The 13,778-nt window shown below is 40.3% G+C and overlaps 1 protein-coding gene across 4 annotated transcripts in view; it reads left to right on the forward strand.

The window, feature by feature from the left end:
- Positions 1-1,382: 1,382 nt before the first annotated feature.
- The window catches only part of LOC124066645 (LIM and senescent cell antigen-like-containing domain protein 1), a 28,703-nt gene continuing 16,307 nt past the window's right edge, over positions 1,383-13,778 (forward strand). The window contains exon 1 of one of the 4 annotated variants that reach the window (XM_046403235.1): positions 1,383-1,560. In XM_046403235.1, coding sequence (XP_046259191.1) covers positions 1,532-1,560 — 29 coding nt within the window. In that variant the 5' untranslated portion in view covers positions 1,383-1,531. Of the gene's footprint in view, positions 1,561-1,600; positions 1,998-3,685; positions 4,562-7,240; positions 7,999-13,778 lie in introns of those variants that run through there. The other 3 variants (XM_046403237.1, XM_046403236.1, XM_046403233.1) reach the window with 3 other exon arrangements.

Here is a 13,778-nt window from a genome sequence, read left to right on the forward strand (position 1 = left end):
AATGCCCCATAATTTATATTTTCTCCTTCATGTTTTCAGTCATGTAAATGCTTTTGTTGCTGTTGTTGGAAAGCTCATTTAGACGCAGAGTTTCTCAGTTTCTTTGTAGCTGTGCGTTTCTTCTCTTGCCATGAAAGTCTTCATCCTTCTTGAAGGAGGGAGCTGCTTTTAGGGGCTCTCCTTTTAAGGAAATATATGTGCTTTCTCGTATCATGACGCAGTCATGGGAGGAAACAACAAATAATATCCACGGGCAGGAAAAGTAAATGATCTGTGCTTACCTCCCTGGGGAGCAGCACTCATCCTCACCGTCTTCCTACTACTGTTTTGTTTGCAGTTATTATGTGTTCTTAAACTCTTATCTGCTGAGTAGAAGTAGTGGCAGGGAAATGTGTCTGTATCAACCTGTGGATCTTTCTTTTTTCTTTTCAGAAATCTCGCTGTAAACCTCTTGCTGTGGCACAGATTTCTTCTCAGCTCCCACTCGCCATGTTGAACTTCTGTACAGTTTCCGTCAGCCAGAAAATGAAAAGTCCCACTTTCTGTATATCCTCAATTGATGCGTCTTACGCAAATGATTTTATACAGGAGCCAGGGGCATCACGCTGCAATAATACGATGACAATTTTCACGTTTAATCTGTTGGTACAAAACACATCTTGCACCGAGATAGCAGGGCGGGTCTTTCAGTTCTCTGGCTGTAAAACCAAAATTGTAGCTCTCCAGCGGTGGAAGCTGACAGATTGAATGAAAAGTTGCCACATATACACAGAAAAACAGCAAACGAGCGCACTGGCCTTCAAAATATAAGCACAATTAAAATTAAACTGAATAATTTCAGTTTAACCTGTTTCTGAATAACCTTGATAAAAGTGTTTGAAATGTTAATTAATAATAGATTTCAGGCACTTGTATGCTGAACGTTCAGTGTTGGCAATTATCACTTTTCATATCATATATTAATGGGAAATCCTTAGTATTAACAATGTCTTTGTTCTGTTTAAGTGTCCCACTAAGTGTAAGACTGAGCCAAGTGTGTCAAGTCTAAATGTCAGTTGTGATAAAAAAAATATATCCTTAGATTGTATTTTAGATCACAAATCCTTGTATGCAAATCTGCTAACAAGACAGTGACATATAAACACTGAAAGAAATCTAAATATTATTGAAAATCATCATCTCAACCCTAAACTAATAGTAGGTTCAAGACTTATTGTCATTACACAATACAAGAATGAACAATGAAATGCAGCTGTGTCCCCCAAATAGGTACCTTAAGTTAAATATATAAATAAAATCAGCTGAACTCTGCAACCAACTAATGGACAAAATGCATTTACTTTGAAAGGAAAGAGCGGAAGTGCAGTATCCCGTCGAGTCTATTTTGACGGTTGACGAACAGAGGCGAGGCCCGTTTTCGCCATTCCGCTGGCTGAGGGGAAACTAACAGTGGCTAACGTTACATCCCAGACCGCACAACATCTGGACGTCTGCAGCTGAAGTCGGGAAAACACAAAGAGAGAGCGGGGTGATGCTCGGCATTACGGAAATGACAAACGGGTAAGTAAGAAGTTTCAACGTGTTTCCCTAAAAAGAGAAATTAGCCTGATAAGTTTGGATGTTGACAGTTTCTGCCTGGGAGAAAGAAAAAAAAAGCGCAGTCCCGATATGTTCCATTCTCCCATGTGTTATTCAAAATCCATTCAAAATCTGCTAGGTTAATGTTGCTTTTCATTTACAAAAAAAAAGAGGAAAATTTGAGTTTACCGTGGAAATTTATAGTACATTAGCGACGCACGCACTGCGTGGAGCTAATTTACATTACTGTGGAATAGCCACAATCAAAACTTGGGCACTTTAGCTGCGCGCTAGCGCCCTCCACTGTGTGGTCGGTGGAGGAGGCCCTTAGCTGGCGGGTCACTGTGTGTCCAGGGGGCAATTTTTTTGAAATATTTACTGTCTGCTGTTTGAGGTGTGGTCTGACCAGAGCTTATAATGTACGTACGTGTCTCACAGCACGGACTGCAGGTTTGAAAATAATGTGAACTGAGCTTCTGTTGTTGCTAACAATTCAACAGGCTTATGGGTCATTGCTGTAAGTTAGTTAGCAACTGACAGCTAGCTAGGTGTAGTACTGAATAACAGACAACATGTTTCTTTTGACGTGGTGACCTGAGAACAGCGAGTTTCTTTCCAAAATCCAGCAATAGTCAGATGAGTTATGTGATTGTTCCTCCTCTTCCTGGTAGTTTTAATGATGGGGTTAACTGTGGCTCAGGCAAGCTAACACGACCAGACTGACAGACAAACACACCTTTCATATTTTGTCATAATATTGTAGGTATATAAGCTTTTACAGTTTGATTGCCTTCTCAGTTAGTATAACCTTTCAGCCTGATAATCAGACTTAAAATCACTTCATGCATTCATTCATTCGTCTCACTGGGGGAGAAGATATCAGTGGTCTGATAAAATAATGAAATTAAATAAAATGAAATGATGGATAATAATGATTGTATGCTATACTGTGTGTATGTTATATAAGAGAGTTGTCCATAATAATGGCACAATTTTAGTAAGAAAAACTTGCTATTTGTGTCAGCCTATGTGGACTAAAGTGACAGAATAGTAAATAGCAGTGAGAAAGAAATTTTAAAGATGGAAAGAGGATGTTCCACCACCACTGCAGATCAACCTCCTCCCTGCACAGGAATGTCCACACGAACTCACTGGACAGTAGTTATTGCTTTCTAAACCACTTCCTGACCTTCCATTCCCTGGAGACTGCTGTGCAGAGCAGCATGTTTTCTCTACCAGTGTGAATGCTACTGTGTGCAGCGTGCAGTTAATTATGGCTTGGAATGAATCTGGCTTTTATGACGCCCTCTGGACACTAAAAGCTGTAAAAGGGCCAGCGTTTTAAAAGCCTGAAGATTTCTGCATTTCATATCTGACTCCACTCTGTGTTGACACAACGAGAGCTTAGAAGAATGAGTGTGGGCTTGTCCTTGTTTGGAAGAGCGGTGAACTTGTGTGGTGTAGGATTTGAAAAGTGTGTGTGTGAAATGTTTATTGCAACTCACACGTACTGTAGCTTATTGATACAACTCTGGCTTTTAACCTGAGTTGAAGTTATTGAAGTTTCGGTGGAGGATTTGGATGTCTCATGACCTCAGTGCTGTGGAAGCACAGTAAAGGCTCACCACTGTCTTCACACTAAAATGCATTTATTGTGAGGCAGACTCAGGAAGTCCTCTCTCAGTATCAGTAATGGATTCATGCAACATTTTCATACTGCATAGTGAGAGTGAACAGAACAGAACGTGCAGCATGTTTTAGATGAGATATTAAATTGTGAGTCTGAGTCAGAAATTTGATTGCCTCATCATCATATTGACTTGTATTGTCAGAAACGTTAAATACATTAAAAGTCATCGTGAATCATGTTTGCAGGAACAGGTTCTGAAGGGTTGTCTGTGGGATGCTTGAAGAAACACTGCGATTGTTTTCTCGCTCAGATTTTCTTCATGGTGCGCAGCCTGTAGTGTGCATTTACAGTGATGGCAGACAACTGCCTGAGCGATGCAGAAGGAAGTATGGAACAACAGGCTGTGCAATGGCCCTGTCAGCCTTACAGCAGTTCCTCCATGACTGTGTGTGTGTGTGTGTGTGCACTTAGACTTTGACATAGTTAAGTCACGCTACCTTTATTTCCACTTCAGGACACCTCAATTATTTTTATCCCAAATGTATGACCAGAAAAAGTGTGCTGTGCTGTGCTGTGGGTGGATTTTATTCAGCTAGCATTTGTCTCGGATTTGACTCACCCTACCATTTAGGCTAACAGTGGAGCAAAGTGTACATTTGCTCAAATGTATGAAAAACATAGAAAATGTACAATTTCTGAACTTGCAAGAAATCATCCACAGGCTGTCAGTCTATAAAAAGAAAATATGCACTTAATTCTTTTGGTACTGAGTATATTTTCCACTCTTTTATTTAAATGTTATCTTTCATTGTTATTGTGTTGTTGTTAACAACGCAGTTGGGAAACTGCTGCGAGACAGAGCTGTGTTGCATGTTTCAAGGCAAACCTATCATTACGACCATCCACACACCCAATATAATGTGTCAGTGGCAGTCATTGTGGTCAGTGGATTTGTCCTTGTCTTTCTTTTATGGCAGCTGTAGAGGCACACTTAACCTGGCAGCTCTATGAGAACCACTTGATGATCCATTCAGCCTGGTCATTGAATGCTCCCTGCACCTTCTCACACCTCCTAGTCCTTCCTCCTCTTCTCTGCACCACCTTTGATCTCCCCAGATCTCAGCCCAACTGGCAACTGAAGATCTAAATTGCACACACACACGGGGGGGCTAGAGGAGTGTGTGCTAGCTTTACATCCACCCATCTCTCATGGAGATTCACGCACTCACATACGCATACCACAACAAACAGGAAGTGATGTGGCCATGCACATTGAGATAACGGCAGTAAGAGTGTTTGCAGTGACAGCAACTGAAATATCCTCATTTCACTGTGCTTGACGCAAAAGTATCGGTAAGATTAATTCATATTTCTGTTAAAATGATTCTTCGTGCAGATAGACTCCATCACTTGCTTTGGTGTTACAGAGATCTTAACATCTCATTGTACCTTTGAATATTGTTTTAGAAAGTCTGCTTGAAATCAATGTTTTATTTTATTGCATAAGTCGTTGCACTGTTCAGTGTTTGGGCTGTTGTGTATGTACTTGTTTGTGTACTTCCTTGTATGTGTGTGAGTGATGCCAAGATTCCTTTTAAGGTAATGATAAAGGGATGATAGGATTACAAAAGCAGAGAAGCACTAAAAAGGCACTCCAGTAGATAAATAGATAAAATGTTAATATAAGTTAAAGCAACAGTATCTGACTTTATGGAGGAAGATAGTTGGATTCATGGCACGGGTTCCTATGCCAACCTGAAGTGTCAGTATTTGACCACCTGGACAGGGGCTGCAGTAATCAGATGTCTTTCTCCAGATTCGCTTTAAGAGTTTCATATAGTTGCTTTAACACACTTTCAACATGTGGAGAAATAGTCAGTTTTGTCAGTGCTGAAAATGCTAAATACACAGCTGACTTCAGGAGTACTGAAAATAGTAATCCTACAGTCAGCTACACATACAGAATACAGTTTAGTCATCACAGTCTCTTAGGTTTGCCAGAAATTTGTTGATAGAGAAGCTGTTGTACCAGAGTTGTCCACACAGTGGCAGTGCAATCATGCGGCACACAGGTTGGCTTTGGAGATCTGTGGGCTTTGTTGTCTGCTTTGTTGTGTGCGTGTGTGTGTGTGAGAGAGAGAGATGAGTCAGTGTGAGTGCTTCTAACTAAACCACTGTCTAAACTCATTTATACCTGCACAAAACTTTTGCCTGCTTGCATCTTAACTCCAAAATAAAGATTTTCTTATCTTAAAATGCAAGTAATTGCTTTTAATTCCCACTGCGGCCTCAGTGCCATCACTACAGTACTCACACACTCATGTACTTTACACTGTGTACTCCAGATCTGATGACCATTCACAGTTAGATTTAAACTTTATACCTTTTTTTTTTCTTTTTCAATTTGTAAGAAAATTTGCATCCCAAATGGGCTGAGTTGTAAGTGAGTTGAACTCAGATATGAAGTGTTAAGCTGTTCATCACCAGTGTGTGGCATACTCAGACTTGTCAACCTTCTGCCATGGTGACCTTGTTGCAGCTGTTCCAGGATGTGAATACTGAAGCTGAAGTATTCGTATTTTACACTTCAGCTGTGTGAGTGTGTGTGTGTTTGTGTGTGTGTGTGTGTGTGTGTGTGCGTGTGTGAAGCCCATGTGGAATGCTGAACAGGTCAAGGCAAGCTACTGAAGGTGAACTGCTCATACAGCTTGTAACTGTCTGCGCATAGTGAGGAGAGACATGGTTTTGTCAGGGATTAGTCAACACGAAGCCATTTAATACCATCATACTCTTCAAACTTTCACACCTTTCTGTTATCTGTATTGACAGGTGGTATTGGCTGAATGGTAAACACAGAATTAACACAGTAAACCTAAACAAGCTCTTTCAGAAATTAGTTCAATTATCAGTTCGCACATTGTGTTGACGTCCGTTTCTTCTTTGGCCCGCTTGTTGACTTTGCTTGTTTGGTTACTCGTCCTCTGACCAATCGCATCTCGGCTTTAATGGTCTCACGGTTTCTTGGATTAAATGCGTAAGCCACAACTTTCAGCTTGTGCATCCTCTTCTTCTGTGTTTTGTGTGTGCTCGTGAGGATCCCTTGTTTCCACATAACTCTGTGATGAATAATTCATACGCTGACATTTTCCCGTTTTTCAATGGCTTGTTGTTCCTGCTGGGAAATAATCTTGCGGTTCACAATGGAGGAGCTAAAACTGAAAAGCAGTGGATGCTTAAAACCTGAAAATATGACTTCATGATAGGTTTCATTGTTCAGTAAAATGCATCTTTACCCAGTTTGTGTGTTCCCATCCTTCTGAACAAGCTGAGGTTCAGATTGTTTGTGGCCCATCGCTCAAAAGCTTTCTTTGAGCCACAGCTTCCACACAGTAACTGAAATTGTATTTGAAACTTTTAGACACTATAGTTTTATCCACCATTGTTAGCTTGTCGCATACAGTGTGTTTTATTGTGTCGATGTGTAAGTTGGGCGGCACGGTGGTGCAGTTGTTAGCACTGTCGCCTCATAGCAAGAGGGTTCCAGGTTCGAATCCCGGTCTGGGCCCTTCTATGTGGAGTTTGCATGTTCTCCCTGTGCCTGTGTGGGTTTTCTCCGGGTACTCCGGCTTCCTCCCACAATACCAAAAACATGCCCATTAGGTTAATTGGCTACTCTAAATTGCCCCTAGGTGTGAGAGTGTGTGGTTGTTTGTCTTTGTGTGTTGGCCCTGCGATTGACTGGCGACCAGTCCAGGGTGAACCCCGCCTCTCGCCCGTAGTCAGCTGGGATAGGCTCCAGCTCCCCCGCGACCCTGACGGAGAAGCGGTATAGAAAATGGATGGATGGATGTGTATGTTGTTACATACATAAAAAGGAAACCAAAATACCAATAAGTTTTAAAGATGACATGTTATGCATGTTTAAGTCTTATTTTTTAATCTACATTAAATATACTTTTGGTATTTCTTTTTATTTGTAGTAATTTCAGTGAATTTCACTGGTTAATATTTATTTTTGTCAAATTATATTTACTATAAATCCATCATTATTTATTCCAAAGTTCATTTTTAACTGTACAATACTTTGATGTAGTACAGTGTTGTTGATGCAGCCCTCAAATGACTAAACATGAGGTAGCCTTACCAGAAAAGCATGATGTAAATGTAAGTTACAGTGCATTGTTTTCAGCCTCACACAGTCAGTCAGAGTCTGGCACTCTGACCTCAGAGTGATCTCTGTTCCACCTACCTAATTTTCAGTACCAGTATTTTTTTCCGTTCTGCTGTTTGTACTCTCTCTTGTCTCTCTCCAGCTTTCCTTTTGAACACACAGCGGGGGGTAGAGTCCACAAAGGGCAACACCTCTCTGTCCGTTTGTGAACCTTTTTCCTTTTCTCTGAGGCATTCCCCCTGTACCTGCAGCAGGAGGGAGGAGAAACAGGAGGAGGGGCTAGAACTATCTGATAGGTGTGCAGACTGCGAAACCACTCCTCTGGATGTTTCCTTCCTTCAGGGTGTGAGCCCTGGAGGTGTGTTTGAAAAGAGAGAGCGAGGCCGGAACAAGACTTAATCTTTTTATTTGGCTCAGATATTAACACACACACAAGCGTAGGGTATTCCTAGTTCCTTTGTGTTCTCAGCAGACAAGGGGTAGGAAGGAAGGGAGGGAGGGAGAGAGGCAAAGGGGAGATGAACTCTTTGAGACTGAAAGAGTTGTCAAACTCAGACTTGTACAGACGGAGACAGGAGAGACCAGACAGCTATGGATGTCTGCCTGGGGACAGCCTCAGGTGAGTCTACCTTTTGTGAAGCTTTTAATTTCCTGTTAAATGTCAAATTGATGCTGGTGTTTCACTCGCATTATATTATATGTTGTGTGTTTGATATTCTGCCCACCTCCTGTAAATCATCCTGAATTTATACCGAACATTATAAACTTTTTAACCAGAAGCAATACAGTTTCACATTTGGTTCTTAGCAGCTCAAATAAATAGTTTTGAATGGCTTCATTTAGAAACTTTATGGTGTAATAAGGAACCACTTAAAATGAAGGAATTAACAATAAACCGATTTGTAAAACCCATTTATGCCTGTCAGAATGTCCAGAAGCATCACAGGCTGAATAAACTGCTGTAGTCTCCTTTCATGGTTTCACATTTCTCAATGTATTGTGCACATAACGTACATAATACATTTTCCATTTCCAAGGTGTTTATTTTTAGTGACAAGTTACATTCATTACCCAGATAGGTTTTTCTGTTTACTTTGTGTAATCTATTCAAAGTGGGCTTTCTTTTTTATAATCTTTTGATATGATTGTTGACCCATTAAGGTGTTGTCTTGTGGTCTTTGGGGTTGGTTTTGTTATCATTAGCCAGCTATCAGCTTCGTTATGATTAGCTGGAGCTGACTGAAACTTTCTTGCGTCATGTAACGATTCAGGAAGTAGTTTGTTTGTGTTTCAGAAACAGTGACATTGCCAAAGAACATCCGAATAAAAGTTTTTTTCTCTGTGTCATGTACTGGCAAGGATAGATTAGGTGAGATGTGGTGGAGTGTTTGATCAGTGAATACTGCAGCTGATGGTTGAATTCCTCAGAGTTGTGTGACCAGCAGTCATATATGCTGACTTTTGCAATTTTGGTTTCACAATACAATAACTGCAGTCAGTTCTGGATGTTGTTTTCTTTCACAAACATCCCTCTATCGTGCCCTCTCTCTCTTTCTGTGTGTCAGTCTCTCTCTTTGTGTGTGTGTGTGTAGGTGTGTGTGTGATCCTGACGTGATTAAAGGAATGTCGTAATGTGAGGAATGTGGACAGAAAGCGGGTGCTCTCTCTCTTCAGAGGTGTCCCCCGTCAGAACCCTACACATGTAATGTAAAAATAATTTGGTGTCCGATGGGTTTTATATTATTTTCACACCTGACTGTTTGTCATAATCAAATCATTGCTCTCTTTTTCGTGTCATGAAAATGAAACAAAAGTTGCATCGGTAAATGACAAAGCTTAAAGTCAAAGCAGAACCACAGTGGGACAAAAGCTTTTGGAGGTGAACAAAAATGAGTATCAGTGTAGTCAGAACCAAGAAAGCCCTGCAAGTGGTGTTGAGATAGAGAATATTTATTAGTTCTGTTCTGTTATGTTGAATAACTGGTAACAGAGAAAGGTTCATTCTTTGCTGGAAATATTTTGCCATCTGTGACACCACGGGGTAACATCGCGCAGAATACAGTGGTGATGAAGCTGTTGGAGCCATGAAAAATAGCATTTCTATCAGTCCATTGCCATGCGTGGCTTTTTATTTAAAAAAAAAAACAACAACAAAAAAAAAACCTTAAGAATCGTGCAGCCTTACCCTTCTTACTAGGTCTGTTTGATGCTTGCCATGAAAACAGCTGTGGTACGAAGTAAAAGCAGAGCTCGGGCGACAAATCATGTGATACCTTCCACACTTTCAAGAACCTGTGTCCTTAAGAGATACTGCTGTCCCAAAGCTGTATGCAAAAGCAAACCTAATCATATCTTTAATTTTTGAGAAATAAATATATATATTTTAAAAAAGAAAGACAAAAAAATTTACATATCTAACATAGAAGTGTATGAAAAACAAATGAGCGGTCACTCTGCGGTATTGGGAAAGGTGTTACCTTTGGGCTGAATGAATTCCAGGCTGTTCTGCAGAGTTAAGTGGAACTCGACCCTTATTCATGCAGGTCAAAACGGGATGTCTGGAACAAAATGTGCAGAACAAAGGAAATGTTAATCATAAATTATGTTTGCACAGTCACTGAATCAGTGTGTGTCACAGAGTTTTATGTGTGCATGTGCGTGTTTATGCTTGTGTTAGTGTGCAAACTCGCTATGCCTTGCCAGCGGCCATCATGTCTGTGTTGCCATGGTCGCTGTTGACACAGTGCCTGAAGGGGAGTGCGGGTGTGTGAATAGGGTGTGTTTGATCTGTTTCTTTGACCTGAACTGCTTGTCTTGCACCGGTTAAGAGTCAGGGTCTGAACATTTTGTGTAATGTAATCTGCAGACAAAGACCTTTTCAGCCAACCTTAAGACAAAATGTAAACAGACATACAGGCATGTGAAAAAATTAGGACATCTTATGAAATCCTGTGTATTTTAAAATATATTTGGACATATGGGTAGTTAATGTCAATTTTAATTAAACTCAGGGATCCAAGTAATATAACTAAACAATAAAAAATAAGAAAAGCCTTTTTAAAACTTTCTGTAAAATTTAATTAAAAAATAATGCAATTTCTGGTGAGGAATAAATTAGGACACCCCCTATATTATCCCTCTTAAAATGTTGAAAATCCCAAACAGGTGCATCACGTCAGGTGCACATGATTAGTACATCGTTACCCAGCATTTGAATGGAGCCTTGCCCTATTTAAACCTCAGATTTAGTTTGGTGTGGCCCTGACAGTTGAGATGTTGAGGTGAGCGCCATGGTGAGGTCTAAAGAGCTTCCTGATGCCCTCAGAAAGAAGATTGTGGCCGCTTACGAGTCTGGTAAAGGATTTAAAAAGATTTCAAAAGAATTTAACATCAGCCATTCCACCATTCGCAAAATTATTTACAAGTGGAGGACATTTAAAACAACTGCCACCATGCCAAGATCTGGCCGTCCGGGCAAGTTTACCCCCAGAGCAGAACGCAAGATGCTCAAAGAGGTCCTGAAAAATCCTAAAGTGTCATCAAGGGAATTACAGCAGGTTCTGGCAACTGTCGATGTGAAAGTGCATGACTCTACGATCAGAAAGAGACTGCACAAGTGTGACTTGCATGGGAGGTGTGCAAGGAAGAAACCTTTGCTCTCTAAAAAAAACATCAAGACCAGACTGAAGTTTGCCAGAGAGAACATAGACAAAGACCACGACTTCTGGAATAAGGTTCTTTGGACAGATGAGTCTAAAATTGAATTATTTGGACACCAGAACAGAAGACATGTTTGGCGTAAACCAAATACAGCCTTCCAAGAAAAGAACCTCATACCAACTGTAAAGCATGGAGGGGGCAGTGTCATGGTTTGGGGTTGCTTTGCTGCAGCAGGACCTGGCCAGCTCACCATCATAGAATCTACCATGAATTCTACTGTGTATCAGAGGGTGCTTGAAGAAAATGTGAAACCATCTGTCAAAAAATTAAAGCTGAAGCGTAACTGGATACTGCAACAAGACAATGACCCAAAGCATACCAGCAAATCCACCAAGGACTGGCTAAAAAAGAAGAAGTGGAGAGTCCTGGAATGGCCAAGTCAAAGCCCTGATCTTAATCCCATCGAAATGCTGTGGGGTGACTTGAAACGGGCTGTACATGCAAGACACCCCTCAAACATCTCACAGCTAAAAGAATTCTGCATTGAGGAGTGGGCCAAACTTTCTCCTGATCGATGTCAGAGACTGGTACAAGGCTACAAAAAGCGTCTCGTTGAAGTTATATCAGCCAAAGGGGGCAACACTAGCTATTAGGGGGTAGGGTGTCCTAACTTTTTCCTCCATTAAAATACACACTATTTTTTTTTCTTTTTTTGGATTTGTCAAACAATGTTCATTTTTGTTGTTAAATTGCAATCAAATCACTTTCTTTTTGAAAAATACATATAAACATGACTGGATATTGGTATGTGAACCATTTCTAAATAAAGAGCTGATTATTTAATGGGGTGTCCTAATTTTCTCACATGCCTGTATTCTGCAATCAAAAAATATTTTAACTGCATGATTGTGTTTTATTAATAGGGATTGTCAAATTCAGTTTTTATTTACACGGTAGTAACTTTGGCCATGATGATGTAGAAGTAGAAATTCACTTGTCATATAGCATCAACTCACAACAAAGTGTCATGACACTTTCCAATTAGAGCAGGTCTGGACCAGACTCTAAAATTTGTTCAACGTTGTCATGTTCTCTTTATCCTTTTGTAATGAGTTGTTTTAGAAAAAAAAAACATGGCAGATGGAAAATGTGACAGACAAATGCTTGTCAGTGTGTCATTGGGTTGAGCATTCTTCACTGTGGAAGTCAAGCCCACATGAACTGTTGAGAAGAACTGCATTAACTTATATGCACAAATCCCCCTCTGTTTGAAAAGTAATGGCTCTACCTCCATAGTAACAACAGAGGTCACTTCCTATCTCACTTTCCAAGGCTTTTGGCATGGGTGACCTGACCTGTGACCTCTCCAGTGACCTTCAGTAACCCTATGAGGAAGTCTCAAAATCCTATCCTGCAGAGAGAACACACCAGAGACGCCTTGTCGACCGCTGACAGTTGCTGTAGCCATTTTTAAGCTCAGGTTGACATTTATATCGACGCTCACATTTCTCTTTCTCTCTCTCTCTTCTTTCTTACATCCAGTCCCCATGGGACCTTATTCTAGAAAAAATAGGTACAGCGGTCAAAGGCGAAACACAAATAATGTTTTGATTCCATTTGAATTGCGCTATGAATCATACAAATGATGTCTGTCTGTCTAAAAAATAATTTTCCAAACAAAGAGAGCTGCATTTTGTCATAAAGATAGTAAAGGTGCATTTAGATTTGAGTGAAACTCTGTGTGAACTAAATCGCTCATTTCTCAAAAGAGGTCAAAATCTCTACAAGTCTGGTCATGTTGACAGCTGCAGTTTTGCATAAGGAAAGTTGGTTTGCTGTGTTAGCTAGCTAACATACAGCTTTACAAAGTGTCAGGGAATTTTATGACAAACTGTGACTTTCTTGACTTGTAAAACGAACTTTCAAATTGACAAACGTCACATGTGTAAGTCGGAGCACAGTTCAAACAGGATCGAAATTATTTTGATTCTTGCCGTTAACTACAGCACAGCATTTTTTGTGTAATGTGGTCCCATGGTGGTCCACTGGAAGGCGTGGGACACTTTGTCTCTATACATTTAAGTAGCCTTGTAGTTGTACACGTCTGTATGTAGTCCATAGCCGATTGTCAGTTTCAAATAATTAAAGTACATAACTTTATCAAGTACACTGTGTAGAGTTTGTGTGAGTGTGTTTCCGACATCGGCATAACACTGCAAGCTGGAAACTACCAGCTGTCAAGGCGTTCACTGTTTAAGCAGTTGCAAGAACTGTTTTGTCTTCTTGTCTACTTTATTGGAAGAAAGTATCCACATTATGCAACTTGAATTTATCAACATGTTTCTGCTTCTATGTGTGTTTTCATGGAGAGAAGAGTGTGCTGGACTTTTTTGTTCTATCTCTGTTGAAAACATGTTATAGTGCAACTTTTCGCCCCAACCTGGATGGCTCTGAATAGGAAAAGGAAATAGGAAAATGGAGGAAAAAATAGGAAAAAAATGTATATTTAAATGCTTAATCATGTTCAAAGTTGAATTTATCCTAAATCAAATACAAACAGCTCACTTCTGAACAAGTTAATCTGGACAAGAGAGCTGATAGTTCTTGAGATCTCATTTCAGGCAGGAACACCCTGTAACATGGCAATGTCTGCAATCAGGAGGAAAGATTGTGAGTGTTTCCTGTAGGGTACCCACCCTCTGTCCCATTGTAACCCAGTCACTCAGCACCGGTTCCCAC

This window comes from Scatophagus argus, chromosome 11 (assembly GCF_020382885.2).
Source record: "Scatophagus argus isolate fScaArg1 chromosome 11, fScaArg1.pri, whole genome shotgun sequence".
In the NCBI taxonomy this organism is placed as follows: domain Eukaryota; kingdom Metazoa; phylum Chordata; class Actinopteri; family Scatophagidae; genus Scatophagus; species Scatophagus argus.